Below are 22,909 nucleotides of genomic sequence, written 5' to 3'. Positions count from 1 at the left end.
CTCTAGGCACGTGAGCTCAGTAGTTGCAGCACGTGGGCTCTGGAGCGCAGGCTTAGTAGTTGTGGAGCACAGGCTTAGTTGCTCCGTGGCATGTGGGATCTTCCTGGACCAGGGCTCAAACCCGTGTCCCCTGCACTGGCAGGTGGATTCTTAACCACTGTGCCACCAGGGAAGCCCAAAATAATACTTTCTATAACTGGTACTAAGATAAGAAATACTGAATTCAGGACGAAAACAAGTAGCAAAATTGTATGAAATGAGTCCAGTAAAACACTTTACCTGTGGATTTTTTGTTAGGAAACATCTTAAATTTAAGTGTTGTTTGAGAAGGGGTGATCAGGTCTAGTTCGTCATGGGAAAATCAGAACAGGCATTGAGAGGTCTGGCTCGTATTCCTGACTCACGATACAGATCCATTAAGTGACTCAGGGCAAATCTACTCCCCTGGCTTCCCTTTCTTTCTTAAAAATGAAGGGACTTGCCCATTTACCATCTCTCCTCAGCTCCATCTCTAAGATTCTGTAAGTATCTGTAAGTCACACTTACAGAAATATATTTACTCACATAATTAACCTGTATAATATCTCTTCCTTCTCTTGCTGATAAGGCAGTGAAAAAAACGTGCTTTAGAAAATAATAAATGGTGTGGATGATACCTCCTTTCCAATTTATAAGGGAATAAGAAAGTAAATGTATAAGTGCATATGGAAATAGAATCAAGTATGTTCATATTAGAAACTTTTCAGTTCTGAGTATACTAGAAGACATTATTATGATTTCTATTTCATTCATTTAATATTTGCTCAAGAAATATGTATTGAGCTCCAACCACAAGACAGAGGGAATATGGCTGACCTTTATGTGTCATGTATATTCGATGAGTAATATAGAAGTAATGATTTGCAATAGATTAAAAGAGAAATATTTAGCAAAAGGAAAAGAAACAGATAATAGGAATTCAAATCTAGTGTGGAAGTGCAGAGTAGGGTTTTGCAGAAGGCTCCTCTGAAGAACTTGCCTTTAAGTTGGAACTTGAAAATGAGTGAATTAGACAAAGACGGTGTAGGCGTCAAAACATTCCAGGCAGAGGGAATTGGATATGCAAAGACTTTCATAATTCGGTACTGCAAACTCTTAGTATCCAAGCTTTTAAATGCACGTCTAACACACAAATAATGAAAATCTAGAGAGCAATAATCAAATAAATACTCACTGGAATTATATTTATAACTATATTGTCATCTAAACTAATTTGTGTGCTAGAACTGAGAAGGCCTTAGTTTATTAAAATCCTTTCAAAAGAGTACTTGGGTTTCACAGGTAGGCCTGAGATGCTTGGCTTTCTTTTTTCTAGTTTCAGCATCCAAACATGATGAGTGTATGTTTAATTATTTAAATAGAATTACAAGTTTCTGGAAAGGTTCAGGATGTTCCTTAGGAAGATATACCAGCCTTTCTCAACCAGTGAACCTCATCTGAATCACAGCATTTCTCAATTCCCCTGAGAATTGTACATAACTAGAACTGTTCTAGATGCACAGGAGAAAAGTCAATTTATTACACTGAGTGGATGCCTTAGGGCATTAGGGCTTAATTCTCTTGTGGAAACCCCTGTTGATTATTGCATTTCACAGTAGGGGTGAACACAGGATTTTAAATTAGTTTCTTAATATTAGTCTGAAAACTTTCCTTACTCATAATATTCACCTGCACTAAATACTCATGGTGATTCTGTAGAAATTGATTTTCTCACAGTTGTAAATCAGTATAAATAGAAATTTAGATGAGACAAATGCTGGGTCTGTTTTCATACACATATATGGTCTTCTTGTTAATTCAGAAAAGTTGAAATTGCTGTGGCATAAACAGTTCCTGATTTTCCTTTTCCATCAAGTTATTGATTGCTAAATTTATCCAGAGTTCAGGCAGGTACAACAATAATCACCAGAATACTGATTACTAATACGTACAGAGTGTGTCACCATTTAAAATGACATATAACATGTATTTCCTCACTGGATTCCCACAAGGACACTGTAAACCAATATAGGTATTATTGGACAATTAATTTCACAGATGGAAATTTATAGAGATCAAACGTCCATAAAATCAAGCATATAGGTTTAAAACGTTGTCTTATAATATATGAAACTGTTTAATTTTACTAATACTGTATTTCAATGACTAAATTTGAAAATTAAGTAGGATAGGATATAAATTTACTTTTTAACTCATTTCTTCAGTCCCATGATTCATATTAACTTATATTTAAATCATGAATAAAATTTTTATTCTTTAAAAAAGATGATATATAACGTGCATGACTCTTTATGTAAGATGGGCAGAAAAAAATTCTGGTTCAATACACCAGTTTCCTTTGACCTTCCCACAACAGAACTACATATTTATTTTTCAGGAACACAAATTTAACTTCTCAGGGAAAAGGGGCTCTATGACATCAGCTGCATTAAGCATGCTGATTTCCTGTAGGGGAGCAGAGGGGAAAAGGAAGCAACGGACATTGAACAATGAAAGAAGTTGGAAGACCAGAGGAAAGCACTAATCGAAGGAAGGGAGGAGGAGCAGCTGGCTTAGGAAGGAGACATGTGGGAATTGGGGGGAAAGGAAGTAATTGGCAAGGAGAGGGCTGAATGCCAAATTTATGGAGGATCTGGAGGACACTGGGGATTTGGATGGGATGTGAGTCAGCTGCTTTTTACCAAAATATCACACCAACAAGGGAAATCAAAGAAGCCTACAAAGACACACAGGAAGCAGAAAAGGACTGGAAAAAGAACTGATGACATACTGCATTCTAACAACTGTACCTCTTAGCATGAGGAATGGGAGGTGTTAAACCATTTTTTATGTATAATTGAATTTTTCTCCTAACTTCACTAATGATTTTCAAATCTTTAACTTGCTTATGAAAGAAATGATGTAGATACAACTCTTCTATTTAAACTACATTTTATTTACCTTGTATGAATGAGATTTCTCATTCATATATAAATCAATTCATTTAAACCATCTAGGCTTAGGGTGACCAACTGTCTCAGTTTTCCCAGAAACGAGGGTTATATTTCTGGGACTAGGGATTTTCAGTGCTAGTACCAGGACAGTTCCCTGCAAACCAGGATGGTTGGTCATCCCATATAAGTAAAAACCTTAAGAAAAGGCTACTAAATTAACCTTTGCTCATCATGTTAAAACACATAGATGCTGTGAAATTTTTTCCACATTTTCAGAGAAGAATGAATAAAGTCTCAATACGGTTATTTGATAAGTAGATGAAATTGACAATAAAATGGTTTCTGGACTATGGATTTGATAGAAATAAATAATTTATAATGAAAGTATTTCTTTATAATCTAAATTATTTTTTCTATTAAGTAACAAGAAAATCTATGAGACGTATAAAACATTTTATAGCATGCTGCTTTGAAGACAGGAAGGAAAAAAATTAAAAATTCAAGACACAGCTTATCTCAAAGAATAATACAAGTCATTCAAAAATGTTTATGTCACAAAGCCACATACAAAAAAGATGGGAAAAGCATGCATTGTTCATCTCTAAATTTTAGCTTAAAAGCTAAGAATTTAGGGCTTCCCTGTGATGCAGTGGTTAAGGATCCACCTGCCAATGCAGGGGACACAGGTTCAAGCCTTGGTCCAGGAAGGTCCCACATACCGTGGAGCAACTAAGCCCGTGCGCCACAACTACTGAGCCTATGCTCTAGAGCCCGCGCACCACAACTACTGAAGCCTGCGCACTTAGAGCCCGTGTTCCACAACAAGAGAAGCCACCGCAATGAGAAGCCCACGCACTGCAACGAAGAGTAGCCCCCGCTCACCGCAACTAGAGAAAGCCCGCACGCAGCAACAAAGACCCAACGCAGCCAAAAATAAAAATAAATAAAATTTTTTTAAAAAGTTGAGTTTCGAACATGAAAAGAATGTCTTTTAAGCTCTTCTTTTAAACACTAAAATGAAATAATTCAGGATAAATGACGGTGAAAGGTTACTTTGAAGAAACTTACTCTGGAATTTCAGAATTGAGTCCAGGCAGATCTTACCATTTACATTGTATTGTTACTATATTAGTTTTTACAATATTTTATTGTATTTATACGAAATTGTGAAGCTACTACATCAATATTTTCTTTGACTTAATTTCCCATTCATTTGTGTAATGTCTCATAATTGCTTAATTTTTCAGCAATAACTTTTGACGTGTGTACAGCTGATGGTATTAGAACCTAGTTAATACACAATTTGGACACTTAGCTATAAAGTACAGTCAGTTAAATCATTCTCTGACTCATTCCCTTTTAATATAAATCCTTCTTTCCCTAAATACCAAATGGCAAACAGTCATTTATCATCCTTAGATAATCTCCTAAAATCTTTTGAGGTAAGACCTCTAGTGTCCAGAATAAATCATTTTAGTTTATCTGAACTATAACCTTTGGTCCAACTTGACCATTTCTGTGCCATAGTTTGTGAAACTACCAAACTTCAAATTTTATAGATCTTTGTTATGTTACAGTTTTTATTACTGGACATAACATGGACTAATTCTCAAATGTACCAAGCTTAGTTTCAAAACCACTATAACATCCACTGTGTGAACTAATCTCTCCAGACCCTTACAAACTCAAAGACAATATTTCACAACGGAAACTAAGAGTTACGGCCATTCTGAGTTGAAATTTGCATTGACAGCAAATCAGAGTCTTTAATACATGTAGCAAAATCTATAGGACCTATAGAAAATGTTGTCAGTAAAACAAAAGGCAGGTGTCCCCGCAGTCAATTGGAGTTAACCACTGCACTAGTGAAATTTTAGTATCTATGTGACAGGGTCAAGACAAAATGGGTCAATATATATAAAGTGCTTAGAATAGGACCTGGCACATAGTAAGTGCTACATTAAGGGTTTAATATCAATATCCTCCTCCTCCTCCTCTTATCCATAAGACTGAATTGACAGGTATACGTGTGCCATAATGGAAAGAAAATAGCTTACTCATTGAGTTTTAAAGGGGATTAAATGAGATAATATTAAGTTTCTCGTACATGACAGGTGCTCAATACACAATAGCTATTGTTATTACTATGGTAGAGTAGTAAACTGTTGGTGTCCCTACAATAACCATTTCTAAAACTCGACACATTTGTTTGAAAAACTTCAGATTGAAAAAAATAGAGTGGTGTTTTTTCAGTTTGTTTTCATGATAGACTTAAGCACAAGAGCTGTAACATTCTAGAAGAGCTGTAACATAAATATTTATTGCATATTTACTATGTTCCATGTACTGAGGATTTACTATTATTCCTATAAATATTAATGTATCAATCCAAGTCAAAAGATTTAATTCCTAGTCATAAATCATCAGATCTCATATACAAATACATACAACTGTCATTTTGTTTTGTTAAAATAATGGCATCAATTTGCTATACCAATTTATCATATGTTGAAGTAAACCGTATAGTTGATCTTGTCTCATTAGTACCACCTAGGTACTATTGGATACCTTAATACATTTAACTTATGAATACATTCGTTTTTATGCTTATAAATGAATTAAACGTTTTATTTAAATCTTCCATGAGAGATGGGCTATTTCCTTCTGTCTTTATGCCTGCAATTCCTGTAGCTACCACCAGGAGCATTTTCTTTTTGTAGAGAGCCAATACAAAAGATATGGGAAACTGATGCCTCAGACATTCTGCAATTGTGTGATCCTCCAAAACTAGCCTGATTTTTAACACACTTAACTTTTCACCAAGGTAACAATATTAAAACTACCCAGGTCTACAAATATAAAATTAATGGCAAATTTTTTAATAAGCTTAATACCTTTTCACAATGTTTTGACATTAGTAAATTTCTCTTCTCTCTTTACCAATGATGATTCACTCCATTCAAAAACCCAAAATCATGCTAAAATTTTTCTTGGGCTTTTTTGGGTCTAGTTGTCAGCTTGTATTCAACATAATTTTGTAATTGACAATCTTTATACATAATTCAGATCTTTTGTAATCTAGGAAATTATTTGCAATATGTACTTTCAACTGTATTTATCTTTTTCTTTAATTCAAGGGCAATTTTAGTTTTTTAACTGAACACAAATTTTTTTCTCAATATTTGGTATTAGTTGTTTTCTCCAACCTTAACATTCTCAGTTTTTCACTCATACAAAATAATCTTGACTTTAAGTACAATATTTCCAAAATGTAATGAAATAAACTCTATATATCATTTTTTATAAAGTACATCGAAATGTTATTCTACATCAAAAAGAAGTCTTTGGTCCTCTGATTCATCTCTATGAGAAAAATTCATTTATTAATAATAATGGTTATGACTAAGTCTCAGACATATGAAGTAAACCTATTTAATCCAGCCTGCCAGTTAAACTACTTCTATCTCTCATTCTAAATACAATCAGGTTTAGAAAAAAAAAAAAGAACACTAGAGACAAACATCATCTAAGGCCTCCTTCAAATTATTCTAAGAAATACATGCCAAAAAAGTTCTAAAAGATTCTCCTCTCAGGTAGGAAAATAAGAAAATGCTTTTTATATTTTCCTGCTTTATAATCATCATAGATCTAAAATTTGGCTCAGAATACGGGTCAGTGTAAAAAGAAATGACTTAAGAACATCAAAAAAATACAGGTGCAGCTACAATTCAATTACATATTTTCCTTTTTTTGTAGGGTGTGGCTTTGTTCTCACAGCTGGGAGAGTTGTACTTTAAATTTTCAACAAAGAAAGCCACCACATTAAAGAACTCTAGAAATTCCTATAACCAAAACTGTAGCAATAACCATGCAATCTTCACTTGTCTTTCATAAAGATATTATGTGCTTTAATCTCTTGTTTTTCTGTACTCAACACATTTGGCAAAGTACTTTAACAATAGAAATGAAAACAATCATTCAAAAACAAAGCTCAGGAAAGAAGAATCACATAAAATATCTAATAACCAACATCTCTTAAGAATTTACTTTGAATTTTTGAAAAAAAATTAGAAATAACATCAGGCATTCTGTTTGAAGTTTTTGTTTTAATTACTCAATTTTAGTTTTGCCTAAAGGAAGAAATCCAACAAAAACAATTATGATCTAAATAAGAGCAGTAATTTTGTATCCAAACTGCTGATTTTTAATCTATTCATTTCCCTGCATGTATAGATGTGTTTTACCTCCAGTGTTTTATCAGTTTAACAGTCATAATTTACACAAAACACACAGATGGTCTTAGAAACAGTAAAAGTTTCAGACGTAACAACTTCCTGGCATATGGAACACTATCGTGGATCATCATTTTGACAGCATTTAAATGATTTTAAAATTATTTATACATTAACATCTTGGCATCGTTTCATAGTCATAGGTTATTGCAACTTTAAATTGTTTGATTCCTGAGAGCAGTTGGTTCTTATATTGATTATTAGCTACTAATGGGGTGGGGGGCATTGGTGTCCTTTATTTACAGCATAACATCTTCTAGACAGCTAAATGTAAATGAAAATCCTCTAATAAATTAAGCACTTTGGCATAAACCATAACACTTCTTCTAATTCAGTATATGATATAACAGGAAGTTCCAAGAATTTTAAAAAAATCAAATTTACCATAGCAGTTTCAAACTATTAATATCACAAAAAATGCACACACGCACGTGCATACACACAAAACAAAATCTTTAAGATTAACTAAGACTTTTCAAAATGTGAGACCACAACACCTTTATCTTTTAACTGTTGTGTTAGATACAATATAGAAAGAATTGTCTATGCAATTCTAACGTGTCTGATTTCAATCTTTCCAATTTCTCTTGTACCAGTTCAGTGAGTTTTAACCCGACTCACTGAAACTGCTCTTGTCAAGGTCATTAATGACTGACCAAGTTGTCAATTCCAATGGTCAATTCTCAATCCTTACATTACTTGATCTACTGGCTGCAACTGATTCAGTCACTGCCACCTCCTTAAAGCACTATCTTCAGTTGGCTGCCCTTCGGGTTTTCCTCCTTTCTTTCTGACTGCTCCCTTTCAGTCTCCACTGCTCTTCTGCCTCTTTTCCCCCGAGAGCTAAAGACTGGATCTCTCTTCCTTTCTATGTATAATCACTCCCTTGGTGATTTCAGTCTCCTGTTTTTAAATGATATGTACATGCTGATGACTCCCATATTCATTAAGATAGGCTACATTAGTCTGTGCTACGAAATTCTCTATGACTTAATATAACAAAAATTTCTCATTCATTCTACATGTCCACCATGGGAAGACAGAGGTATGGGGTGGAAAGTTCTACTACACCTAACTCAGGGACCCAGGCTCTTTGGGTGTCCTGGAACATGTGTCCTCCTTGGTTGCCACCTGGTAAAGAGAGAGAGCGCTGGAAGCTCACCCACTAGTATTCAACGTCTTTAATTTTCACTCATCACTCATGAAGCTGAACCAGCGAAACTGGTCTGCCCCGTAGCAAGGAAGCTGGGAAGTGTTTCATCTGCCCAGAAGGAAGGGAGGAATGTATGGTAATGAGTACTTGTTATGTCTACCACAACTCAAATTCTTCTCCAGCCTCAACCTCAACTCTGAATTTCTGACTCATGTTTCCAACTGCCTATTTGACATTTATACTTGGATATCTAATAAGAATTTCAAAATTACGGTGTCTGAAACTGAGTTCCTGATACTTCCCATCCCAAATCTTCTCTTTCTACAATTAATGGCATCTCCGTCAATGGCATCTCGACCTTTTCAGTTGCTCAGACCAACGGATTAAGGTAATCCTTCTCTTTTTCTCACAAGCCACATCCAATCTGTTAGCAAATTCTGTCGGCAATTGCTTCACAGCAGATCCAGAATATAACCTCTCCTCTTCAAACTACCTCCTAAGAGCGTGGTCCAAACCCCCATTTCCCCTTTGCCTGGATTACTGCAAAAGCTCCCACTGTGCTCTCCACGTCGGCCGTTATCGCCCTTCACTGTGTACTGCAGAGAGTGGAGGATTCTGCTGAGAAAACTCTGATGCTTTACACCTTGCTTCGAGGAAAAGCCAAACTATTTACAATGTCTACTAGGTCCTAGACAGTCTGGCTACTTTTGGTTTTTTTTTTTTAATTTTTATTGGAGTACAGTTGATTGACAATGTTGTGTTAGTTTCTTCTGTACCGCACAGTGAATCAGTTATACATATACATATATCCACTCTTTTTTAGACTCTTTTCCCATATAGGTCATTACAGAGTATTGAGTTCCCTGTGCTATACAGTAGGTCCTTATGAGTTATCTATTTCATATATAGTAGTATGTATATGTCAATCCCAATCTCCCAATTTCTCCCTCCCCACCTTTCCCCCTGGTAACCATAAGATGGTTTTCTACATCTGTGACTCTATTTCTGTTTTGTAAATAAGTTCACTTGTACCATTCTTTTAGATTCCACATATAAGCGGTATCATACGATATTTGTCCTTCTCTGTCTGACTCACTTCACTCAGTATGACAGTCTCTAGGTCCATCCATGTTGCTCCAGATGGCATGATTTTGTTCTTTCTCGTGGCTGAATACAGTCTGGAGAGTTGTCACCCCCGATGCTCTCTCCGACAAATCTCCCCTTGCTCTCTCTGCTCCATCCACGCTGACCATTCTGCCTGTTTTTTTTTTGAACGTTAGAGGTACACCCTGCCTTAGGGTCTTTGAACTTACTATTTTGTTTGAACACTCTTTATCCAGATACCTATCTAGTTCCTTCCCTTAATTTTTTCACATCTTTATGTGGAGTATTTCTGGTCATTTCTATTTAAAATTGGAATTCTACCCCAATCTTAATTAATCTATCACTTCATTACTTTTTATAGGACTTATTATAGTCTAATATACTATATGTTATACTATCTATTTTGGTTTTATCTGTATAATTAACCACAGAATATAAACTACAGAAGGGCATTCACTGATTTTTGTTTAATGCTGCATCTCCAATGCCGAGAATTTTATCATTAATTTGTATTAAACACAAATAGATAATCGGGAAAGACATGAGGGAGGAGATGGATTATAATGGTTTCAATGAGTTTGAATTATTAGGGTAGGAAAATGTAAATTACAGATAATGGTCATCAAATGACTTAAAATAGTTTTTAAAGGGGAAAATATTATCTTAATTGTGCATAAGTCTAAAAGGAATCTGTTATCACTAACAGGAGAAGCATTTGGTCCTAGAATCTCTATTCCCCTGCTCCCTTGACTCTATTTCCCCGAGTCAATATTTCCAAATATAGTTCACTTTGCTATGTGGCTTGTCAGCATCTCCTAAAAGTACAGTGAGGTCCTTCTCACTCCAATTCCTAGAATTAAATAAATCATTTGACAGACTCATTCTAATTCGGATCAATGCAGGAAAAATGCTTGATTTTCTTTCAAGGTCTCTAAATCCCTGTCCACCACAACCTTCTCTTTTTTTTTTTTCTCACTATTTAATTTTCATGCTAATCTGCTAACTGGTTATTCAGAAACAGTGCAAGCATTTATTAGGATTAGGTGGTCTGTGTTATAACTTTGTTCTTCTACAACTTTAGCAGTGACCTTTGTCTTACACACACATTCTCCTGGGAAACATTAAATCTTGGCTCATAAATTCACAATAGATAGACAGTATGTGCAGAACAAAGAAAACAGTAAAGGGGAATGTTGTACAATCATAGAATCAGTGAGAGTTGGTTTACTTAGGTACTTTAGTTAACGCCTTACAAGATAGAAAAAGCAAAGAAGTCTCATAGAATCACTGCTGTCAAGAAGAAAATGCATCATTACTTACTACAGACAGCATACTTCTCTAACTCACATCACAGCAGAAATTTGAAATCCAGTAATCTAGTCATACTATTTTATTCTGGAATGAGATCAATCCATCATTAACCATCATTCAGAATGAGACTTGATTTTTCAGAAACGATATCAAACTCTACAGAACAGAAAAGCAATTTAAAAAGGAGAAAGAGATAAAAATTCTGAAGGGATTTAAGAAGTCTTCTGGAAATATACTATATTTCTGAATTCTATTTATAATTTTTTACTATACCATCTAGAAATGTGATATGCCCTGAGTGATGCAAATAATTATGTCATACACAAAAGTGTTAACTCTAAGACACTGACATAGAAATTAAAGTTTTCTTTTACTGAATAGCAAACTAAACAACATGCATCTTCCTCACTTATTTTTATGTCAACACAGGGAGAATTGAAATATATTTATTTTAAAAGAAGAATTGAAAATGGGAGTTAACGCAATCCTGTATTTGAAAGCACCTACTTTTTTCTCTTTTTCTTTGGCGAAGATATACACAGTTGGATTTCTAAATGTCCCCCACCGCTGGCTTAAATACTCACAGTTATTCTTTCATCTTTATCATCCAGCGGAGAGCCATCTTTCCTCCACGAAATGGTGGGCTCCGGATGGCCTCGTGGAGGCTGGCATTCCATCACTGCAGGCTCTCCCACAGCCACCATGACATCGGAAGGGTTTTGTCTGAAGTCATCCCGTAGTACTGCAGGCACAAGATTAAATCATTACACTCAACGATGATATATACAGTCCTTATCTCTGAACTTCAGCGAAGGAGACATTTATTATAGTAAATGACTACTAACAGCTATCTCAGTACATCTTGGAAAATCTATATCTACTTACAGACATATGCAATTTAATCATGATATCTGGCCTTAAGCACACGACAGGGATAATTTGATATTCCTCACAGGCCAGTGGGCAAGTGTTTTTTGCTGCCTAGTGCCCTCACAGTTAGCATTTGGCTTATCTCTAACTTGCACTTCTTCTCTGTCTACAGCCTACAGTTTCTCATCCATGTGCTAATGAATATAACCAAACCCTCCTTTTACTTACATGACACGTTGGGATGATGCTTTCTGTTATTAAATGGATTACACATGCATACAAGCAAAAATATTAAAAGTAAAAATAAACGTACTTCCAAATTTGAGATATTTTAAAGATATTTCAAACTCGTGTATAACAGTATATAGTTACTATAATTTAAATATGTCCATTACAAAAACTTTAGACATATTTGCAAAGTGACTAAATTCAAAACACTGTCTGTTTTTCCATTATCACTGAGTGAGGGACAGTGTTAAAAGGCACCAGTAATGATGACAGCATTGCTACCAACCATGTCACTTTGTATGTTCTGTACTTTTTGGTTTTTGTGGATTTGGTGAGGAGTACCCATTACTTCATTTAATTCTCAAACCTGCTCAGAATAAGAGATATTATTAACCCCATTTATATTATTAAATATATTTTTTTAGAGGAGGAAACAATTCATTACTATAATCCTAACTGGATACTAATATAATACTAACATACTGTGAACCAGTATTATTCACTTTGCGATTATTGGAATAAAATGTAGAAAATAAATCAAACATGTATTTCGAAAATAGTTAGTACAGTATAATTGTCTTCAGTATTTTGTTAACACCAAGAAATCATGAATTATTTGGCATCAATTAGCCTTAAATCACAGCTCTGTTGTTTACGAGGCAGGTAATCTTGAACACATTACTTAATACCTCTGTTTCCATATTTACAAAGCAGGCATGGAAATACACACTTCAAGTCTAAAAATGTTAGTTACCTTTCTCCCACCCCATTTTCCCCCAGTGTGTAATAAAAGGTGAACAATTTTAGTAATCTAATTTGATACTTAATATGCTCATTGGTATGTTAAGTGCACAGATTCGAAGTGATAAATATTTATCTTTTAAAATCTATTGAATTGAATATTTGATACTACAATTTTGTACTGGAATGAATGTCTTTCCATTTCAATGGCATTTAAAAATACTGTCATGGATGAAGTACTACAATGAAAAAAACTTACAATTTCAAAAGTCACCCTTAAATTTTGGTTTCAAAACCCCAAATAAGCTTAGAGACTTACAAAATCCTATACTTTTCTCTTACAATTCTCCACTTTTCCTTCCTCTGTGCCAGCTAAGTGTGTGCATACATCTGAGTAAGCCTTAATATCCACTCAACAAAATCATTTTTAAATCTACATATTATGACAACTTGGGCATAATATGACAATATCAACACTTGGAAAATACCGCTTCAAAGAGGAGACGTCTGTCCTCATTTTTGGAAAGAACAGTAAAAGGAAAAAGCAAAGGAAATATGATCATACCACACTGTTGTAAGTCTAACTTCATAGACACACTATTTACTAATAAAATACACAGACACAAAGATAAGCCTTGCTGAACTGAAACTGCAGCTACTGTTAGCACATTATAAAAGAACAGAGTATGAAGACTTCCACTATTTATGAACTTACACTACTATTAGGTATTAAGAATACACCACAAACAAAATGTAAGGTTTATAGAAAAAGCAAATGAACTGACCTTAACAAACAGTATGTGCTTTTGCTAGATCACATTATTAATCTAAGATAACACCTCTGAAAATTGTTAACACCCTCGAAACATGCAGAAGTAAAATACTTTTCAAATAAAAATAAATAATTTGCACAACTGTTCTGCTTGGTGAGCTTAAAACCAACTTGGTAACACTATATCTTATTTATAAATTGAGATATCTCAAATAAACCAATGAATAATAAAATGTCTTTCAAAGATATCAAAGGTCTAAGTCAGATAAATCAAGGGTTTTTTTTTTCCATTTACTAGGTTATTTGCGTTTTTACAGTATATAATGAAAAGCTAACAAAATGTAATCCATTAAAGATTGTTGCTTAGATAATGCTCATGTAATTATTTTTGCAGCTGTGAAGCATAGAACTCTAGCATTGCTTATGGCGACAGGCAACCTTGCATAAAGTTATGAATTTAAGATTTTTTTCTCTCTTCTAAAAAAGCAACTTTTTTTCTTACTTGCCTTGAACATTTCCTTTTGGGGAAAAAATAGTATGTGTCACACTATAAACTGATATGAACTTCTGGTTAAACTATCCAATTTTCTTAATTCATGGGTATATTTAAGAAATTAAAATAAAAATTGAATTCAAATGACTGGCAGCATCTTGCAGAAAAAACAATGGTATCCATAAATAATCTCAAACACAGATCCTTTAAAAAAAAAATCTCTCCTTTTCTTCTCTAACATCTCTACTAATCAAACTGTATATTCTCAAATGTTTCTTGATTTGAATAGTATGAAATTCTAAAATATGGAACTAACTTTTGAAAAGATTTAATATTAATTTGATAACATATATAATGTATCCAAGTAGACACCACCTAGAAAGGTTGTTAAACCACAGTTCATCCTAATATCATATTTCTTCCATATTTATGTAATTGTTTTATGTTTACAGGTTGGTGCATGTAATCTGGCTCAACTGCTTTTCACTTTTTTCATTCTGTTCAATTAGAAAAAAAACATAAGCTTCATTGAATCTGAATCTCCTGGAAGTTTTTGGTCTAAAAAAAATGGCCAACTAAAGTTTATCCTTTAAAACAAAACATATAATCATTTGTCTTTCTGAAAAACCATACATCAATTTTAATACAGTTCTCAGAATAAGTAAACTTGCTTTCAGAAAAGGATTCTAAAATTCAGTGCTGACTTTGCAACCTATTTGGATAATATTGAAAAGACGGGGGACAACGTGAAAAAATACGTTAAACGGAAACTTTCAAATATTATGGAGATTTTAATATTTGTAACACACTCTTTAAAAGCATTGTGGGAAATTTTAGAACTGAGTGAGACATAAAATTATAGAAAGGGCAGGAGTCTTTGACAACATCTAATCCATCCCACAAATAGAGGCAACTGAGTCCCAGCTTTGTCACTAGCCTGTGTTATTTGTCAGGAAGAGACCAGAAGAAAACATCAGTATCCTGATTTCCAAGGCAGTGCTCTTTTCAAAATTTTTTACCATGTCACCATTTTACTGTAAAATGCAATTTTCCTAATCTTTTGTATTTCCAAAAAATCCACTCCCTTCCTGCAGAAGGTTTGACTTACCAGTGATTGTACATCAATGCACTGCAGTCTCATGACTGCCCCATTTTGGTGAGGCTCAAATGCTCCTAAAATTAATTTTGTTCCCTAATCATGTGGTGAATATATGTGAACTATAATACTCTGGCTTCATGAATCACAGAATCTTGGTGTAGTCAGGGGCCTAGGAGATGTGGGACCCAAACTTTTTCTTCTAGAAATTAATAATCTAAGGCTCCTCAGGAGGAGAGGAACTCATCACATAAATAAGAATAATGATATTGTTAGCAATATAATAATAATGTTAGCAATGGCTGACGTTTATTGAACATATACTATGTAAGGAACCATGCCAAGTATCCACTCATTTAATCCTCATAACAAGGCTATGAAAAAGTGACTTTATTAGTTTCATTTTACGAATGCGGAATTTGTAAAGACGGGCAGAGTCCACCAAGGACACTTTTCGATCAACTTGCCCACCCATCTGATCTTAACACTGTATGCACAATTCCAAATATATAGCTATTATGATATAATTAATACTTCAGCCTCTTTCCAGTAGAACTGAAGTTGAGTGAGAAATTTCCCTCTTGACACTCAAATGGCTACCTTTGAATATATCGTGTATTCTTGTATCTTCTCAGATTTTTCCGCTTTCGGAAGAGGCCACTACAGATTTTCACTGGCATACTGAGAATTAGAAATCATCATTCAGATTACATATGTCATCCTTTTATAATGATTCTTCTATTTCAACAACAAAATGACTGAAAAAGCTGCACAATAATAAGCATCTTAATTAAATACGGGCATTTTAATTAGAATTTTAATGGGTATCTTGGGAAAAACAGAGGAAGAGAATATGCAGTCCTGGGAATTTATTTTTCTACTTAAAAAGACTACTTTATCAATGAAACCTCGCAGCAAATAGTAGCAAGCAGTTGACAGGGGAAGGGAAAAAAATGAATGAAACCCTTAAAAATGGGGCATATTTGAGGAGAAAATAAATGAGGAAGTGTATTCCCAAAGACAACAACTTTAAGGGTGCTCAGAGACAGCCTGCCTCGGTAACAATGTACCACTTCAATTGCTTTCAAAATCACTAATCATTTCTATTGTCTTTAACTAGCAGAGACTGTATTACTCACTTCTTTGATACTTTTAGTTCTTTATCTAAATGTCTACTTAACATAAGTAAATTGTATTTCATTTTAAAATAACTATTATTCTTTCATTTAACACATCTGTACTGAGCACATACTTGGGTGCTTGGCACCCGTGCTATAACATTTGTATTTCTCTTGCAGCACAGTTTACATCAGTGGTGAGGTAGGTCAAGAAACAACATTAATCTTCACCTTGTCAGGAAATGGTAATACAATAGGGTTTATTGAAGGTTATTTTGTATTAAGATATATGCTTTAGGAGCCAGGTAAGGAAGCATATCATAAAGGCGTAACTATTTGCATTCTTACTTTTTAAGGTCACAGCATTACCCAGAAGAACAAAGTGTTATCTGGGGTACAAATGTTTTTCAAAACTCCTTAACATTTCTTAAAATAAAATCATAATTCCAAACTTTTAAAAGCATTCCAACAAAAGGGTTGAATGTCCAGAAAGATATTTTAAACAATTAAAAAAAAAACTAAAACGATAACGTATAAAATAATCTTTCATGAAGTATTATCTATTTTATAGCATCATATTCTAAAGCTAAGGCATTTGATATTTTAAATGATGCATGCACACATCAATTCTGTATAAAGTTATGATTTAGTCATGATCATTTCCTAAAGGGTACATATTTACTTTTTAAAATTTGACACAGAAAATATCTATGAATGCTCTTCAATAATTATGTCATCTTCCACTTGTGTTTTTTGTAGCATGCAACTTTATTTTGAAACCTTAAATTATACTTTGGTTAAGATCCTGGAAGAAAATATGCCAGTAAAAGCACTTATTTTCTCAACTACTGCAGCTTTTGAAGATTCACAAACCTTCTATGCTCTACCCTAGGAAAGCAGTACTTTAAAAAAAAAAAATTATACATTCTGAAAAAGTGATATAGTGTGGATGGATGCCAAACATCACTCAATCTTAACTAGCACTGAATACAAAGCCCTGCAAATAGAAAGATAAATTACCAAAATGAAAGTAATTAATAGCTATTTATTGGGTTTTGTTTTAAACAACATATGATAGAGGAACAGGCTTAAACACAGTTGCATGCTTCTGTGTTCTACTGGGCGGCAGCAATGGGGACAAGCTATCCTTGCTCTTTTAGTGATTAGAATTACTTCCAGGTTGGGTCCAAGCTTAAACCACATTCCCATTCTGCAGAAACATGGACAGCATAGTGACACTTCCTAGGAAAAGCCCTCACAGATCTCTGCAGTCAATGTTTCCTGGTTTCATTATTTCACTTCAGGAATCATGTGTGCTACAAGATGTACCCTAGAGTGTATTACACCAGCACCAAGTCATCAAGACAAAGGGGTGAAGTTTGGCATGCTAGATTTACATTAAAACCTATGATGCATTCCAGAGAAAGGCGTACCTCAATAAGGATCAACATTTAAATAGTTAATATTCAGCAGACTTGCAATCTGGTAGATCATAAAAAATGAACTCCCAAAGTTAGTCAGGTTGCTAAAATCATATGTTCTCACTTAAAGATGTCAGTAGCTTACTAGATGTTTGATTTTTATACACTTTCAACTATAAATTAAATGGATTTCTTAATGAAAAATGCAGCTTTTGGAAAACACCATTTGATAGAGCATTATTTGTAGATAATGTTTATTTAGGAGTCAAAAAACAGAAGTCAGGGATTTTAGAATCACCCCATGTATCCCACCACTACACTGTGATTTTAATAGGTATATTCACAATGGCTCAGTTATTTCCATACAGAACAGAAAATTTTACACTCTATCTTGCTAGGGTTATTACGAAGACTAATTATTTAGTGTTTGTACAGGACTTGCCATTTATATGTGCATTACATCTGCAAAGAAGTATTACTATTAGTCACTATGTGAGGAATTGCCAAATTTCTCAGCTGCCAGTACAAATGGAAAGGAGGACAAAGAATGCCATTGATGAGGGTTTCTAAGTGCCAGAGCAAAAGTCACATTCAGGAGTAGCCTGGCAGGGTTAAAAAAACACAGATAGAATGAGACTATCTGAGGTATGGGACCCTGATTAGGGCAAGAGAGACGTGTTCTTTCTTTTCTAAAATCCAACTTTCTATTTAGCGCCCTGCTAAATAGAAATATATATCTATATCTATCTATCTATCTATCTATATATATATATATATATTCCTTGATCAAAGGAATATACTTATCTATTTATTGTCTGGCTTTTTGTATTCAAATGTCAGCTCCATGAGAACAAGAAGTTTGTTTTTGTCACTCTATGTATCCAGTGCCTAGAATAATGCCCAAGACATAATAGGCATTCAGAACATAAATATTTACAATACACCTTCTGAATGCTGGGTATTATATCTGAAATAGCGCTAACATCAGCACGAGTCCTACATTCATGGTGTGCAAGGTATGGGAAGGAGACAGACAATAGTCAAATAAACACATGCATAGATACATAGCTACAATCGTGATACACGGCATGAAGGAAAGGATAGGATTGCTGTGTGAGAAACTAATGAAGGACATAATTTAAATAACAGTTCAACTAAATCCTGAAAAATGAATAGAACTTATCCTATGGAAGTGCATTGCAGGCATAGGAAATAATCCAGGTTGAAGAAAAAAACTTTAAGAGACTCAGACTCTGGTTAGTGGGACAGATTGACACTGGTGCACCATGAGATTGGCAGGGGAAGGAGGGGCCAGATCTCCTGCGCACAGCAGTCATGATAAAGGGTCAGCTTTTATTTTAATTCCCATGAGAAGCCACTTCTGCGGTTTGTAAGCAGAGCTGGAATTATCCTGTTTAAATATTCATTTTAGTGGCTCTGTGAATGAAACGAAGAGGGAAATAAGAACCGAAGTGGAGAGACCAATTAGAAAGCTATCGTAGTAATTAAGGGGAAAAATGATGATTATTTTTATACTATTATAATGACACTGGATTTGGTACAAAGGGGGAAGGAGAGGTATACACTGGAGGTAAAAATCAAAACAATTTCTTGAGGAGTTGAAGCTGAAAGAGAGAAAGATGTCAACAGTGATACCCCAGGTTTCTGATTTGAAGAACTGAACGTGCCATTTTTAAGGGATAAGAGGACGGAGAGATAATATACAGACAAATCCTCCCATGAGGAGAATAGAAAAATAAGAAACCCATATTATCAAATTATGTGTACATATGTAAAATTTGATAATTTGGGAGGAGAAGAATAATATGAAAATTGTTTTATTGATTAAAAATACTATGGTTTCAAATTCTTCCCCCTTAGTATTTAACACAGGACTCATATTTACCTGTTTAGAACTTTATGATACTATACTCCAAATCTCAATTGCTAACTCATATCTCTTGATTAATTATATTATAATTATTAGGATGACAAAGTTTAATTTAGTTTGATGCATATCATTTTTAACTGACTGAAAATCTGACACAAAACTAACCGATTTTGATTATATAGGTATATATACAAATATGTGATTATATATGTCCGTATATGTGTGATGTATATGATATACATATGATTACTAATAACTGAAATATTGTTTTGCTATCCATACTTTGCAGCAAATTAATAAAAGCTCACTTAGTCATTTTGTTCAGAGAATAAGACAACTCAAGACATTAGGGCATTTTTCCGGACTGCCATCAATTAAGCTTAATTTACTATTTATGCATAAGAGAATCAATAGCATAATAAATGTTATTCCATAATTAGAATAGTCAGAAAATTCACATTTGTCAAAAGTTTCCAAAATCTCTAAAGCATAGTAAAATTCCCTGGGAAAATGCTGCATTATGAAACTATTGAGGATTTATTTGTGATTCACTCATTTGTTCATTCATTCAATAAAAGTACTATTGTACTGGGAGGTGGTGGCTAATAAGATAAACAAGATATAGTTGATCTATGCTTTCAAGGCACTTATTTGGGTTTTTTCTTTCTTTCTTTCTTTCTTTTCTCTTTTGTCACAGAATGCCTCGTTCAACTGAAACTTTAGACAAAGGTTTAACATGCAAAATAGATCAAGGGGATAATGTTGACTCCTCCAACTGGGGCTGCCCTGAAGGGGAATTCAGGTCTAGCAGTAAACTGACATATGGGAGGGTACATAAATTTCCCCAGCTCCTATAGCTATACTGTATGTAGCTAGTTAAGTGATAACCCTGGATTCAAATTTGGACCTGGATTCAGTGGGATACCAGAGCCTACATTTTTAGCACTAAACTTTATTGGCTTTTTAGGAGATAGATAGATACTCAGACCTGAGTCTGTCTCCTTGGCAGTTTATAAGAGAACTCCACTTCTGTGCCATTTCGAAATGCATCCAGCTTTCACTGTCATTTCGAACTGAAATGTGGAGTCGTCATTCCTTGCCTTTAAAATAATGCGTAAAATAGGCCTGTATTACTACAGCTTCTAAAACCATAAACTTATACAATCTAAGTGCAACCTCCCCCACTTCCACTGCCACCCCCAACTGCAAGTGAGGACCTGAAGTCAGGTGCTAAAAGGATTCAAGGTTGTACAAATGAGGACCTGAAGTCAGGCACTAAAAGGATTCAAGGTTGTACAAATTAGGACCTGAAGTCAGGCACTAAATAAAAGGATTCAAAGTTGTACAGATGAGGACCTGAAGTCAGGCGCTAAAAGGATTCAAGGTTGTACAGATGAGGACCTGAAGTCAGGTACTAAATAAAAGGATTCAAGGTTGTACAGATGAGGACCTGAAGTCAGGCGCTAAAAGGATTCAACGTTGTACAAATGAGGACCTGAAGTCAGGTACTAAATAAAAGGATTCAAGGTTGTACAGATGAGGACCTGAAGTCAGGCGCTAAAAGGATTCAAGGTTGTACAGATGAGGACCTGAAGTCAGGCGCTAAAAGGATTCAAGGTTGTACAGATGAAGACCTAAAGTCCAGCGCTAAAAGGATTCAAGGTAGTACAGATGAGGATCTGAAGTCAGGAGCTAAAAGGATTCAAGGTTGTACAGATGAGGACCTGAAGTCAGGCGCTAAAAGGATTCAAGGTTGTACAGATGAGGACCTGAAGTCAGGCACTAAATAAAAGGATTCAAGGTTGTACAGATGAGGACCTGAAGTCAGGCGCTAAATAAAAGGATTCAAGGTTGTACAGATGAGGACCTGAAGTCAGGCACTAAATAAAAGGATTCAAGGTTGTACAGATGAGGACCTGAAGTCAGGAGCTAAAAGGATTCAAGGTTGTACAGATGAGGACCTGAAGTCAGGCACTAAATAAAAGGATTCAAGGTTGTACAGATGAGGACCTGAAGTCAGGCGCTAAAAGGATTCAAGGTTGTACAGATGAAGACCTAAAGTCCGGCGCTAAAAGGATTCAAGGTAGTACAGATGAGGATCTGAAGTCAGGAGCTAAAAGGATTCAAGGTTGTACAGATGAGGACCTGAAGTCAGGCACTAAATAAAAGGATTCAAGGTTGTACAGATGAGGACCTGAAGTCAGGAGCTAAAAGGATTCAAGGTTGTACAGATGAGAACCTGAAGTCAGGTGCTAAATAAAAGGATTCAAGGTTGTACAGATGAGGACCTGAAGTCAGGCGCTAAAAGGATTCAGGGTTGTACAAATGAGGACCTGAAGTCAGGCGCTAAAAGGATTCAGGGTTGTACAAATGAGTGACTGGACACAGTAGGACTGATTTGAAACATCTATTTTTCATACTTTGTTTTCATAGGCATTTTTTGAAGTGCCTGAGAAAGACTAGAATGTTTTCTAATTAAAATATTTACTGGGAAACAAAGGTAGTTGTTAAAAAACAAAAACAGAGCTCCAGGTGTTTCTTTACATTCTCAAGCTCCATGCCAGCAGCTAAACAGGAGAAGGGCTAAAAGCAGTTTTCAGATTTTATGGGGAGTCTAATGGCAACAGTCTCAAGGGAGAAAAATCCTCACAGTTTAAAATGATCTCGTTAAAACCTCTCCAGTAATCGGGAAGAGCCCGAGAAAATAGCTATTGGATTTAAAAACAAAAACAAAACCGAAAAAAAACCCAACCAAACTATTCTCCCTAATGTATCTTAGTGCAGCATAATTAATATTGCCCATTATAAACATCTCCCCCTAACCCCAAATGAAAGGAATATTTAAGTGACAGGAAAAAACGAAGTCTAAATAGCACACACACACAGACATATCAACTAAACAAAGGAGTCTTTAATTGAGGACAATCTGCCCTAAATCACTGTTACTATTACCCAACATAATAAATTTCAGATCTGTTAATTCCTCGTATCTTCCCCTATCATCACAGGGCTGTCCGGGGCTTCAGAATAATAATGCCAAGTACCTAACAGAGCTTTCAGTCTCCAAGGAATATAACAAACATGCAATTGTGTAGCTGTGTGAGCTGCCTTTTCCTAACAAACTACACAGCCCTTGTGAGAGTTCACTCAGCCCTCAGCTCTTTGGCAGACAAAGTTTAAGACCTCTTTTTGCTGATAGCTGGAGTCATGCTAACAAGCCTTGCCTTAAGGTACTAGGGATTAAACTGGTAGAAAAGCAAATCATTTTATAATTCTTATTAACCGTTGCTATCTTTACCAATAACCCTCAGCGTTTTACATAATATAAAATGTGTGCCTCCTAAGGAAGTATCAGATGCAAAAGAAACAAATATTGAATGTGATAAAACAATGCAATAAAAATAATTATTGCTCTATAAAAATAAAAACCTAAGGGGAATCCACAAG

General features: G+C 34.8%; 1 protein-coding gene across 7 annotated transcripts in view; it reads right to left on the bottom strand.

Annotated features, from left to right (window-relative positions):
- Nucleotides 1-22,909, bottom strand: part of ROBO1 (roundabout guidance receptor 1) — a 380,851-nt gene that overhangs the window by 126,476 nt on the left and 231,466 nt on the right. For all 7 annotated transcript variants that reach the window (XM_036850840.1, XM_036850842.1, XM_036850845.1 and 4 more), the window contains exon 3: nucleotides 11,417-11,574. In XM_036850840.1, coding sequence (XP_036706735.1) covers nucleotides 11,417-11,574 — 158 coding nt within the window. The remainder of the gene's footprint in view (nucleotides 1-11,416; nucleotides 11,575-22,909) is intronic.

Source organism: Balaenoptera musculus, chromosome 4 (genome assembly GCF_009873245.2).
Source record: "Balaenoptera musculus isolate JJ_BM4_2016_0621 chromosome 4, mBalMus1.pri.v3, whole genome shotgun sequence".
In the NCBI taxonomy this organism is placed as follows: Eukaryota; Metazoa; Chordata; class Mammalia; order Artiodactyla; family Balaenopteridae; genus Balaenoptera; species Balaenoptera musculus.
The sequence above is the reverse complement of the archived record's forward strand: the minus strand, read 5'-3'. Positions and strand labels throughout refer to the sequence as shown.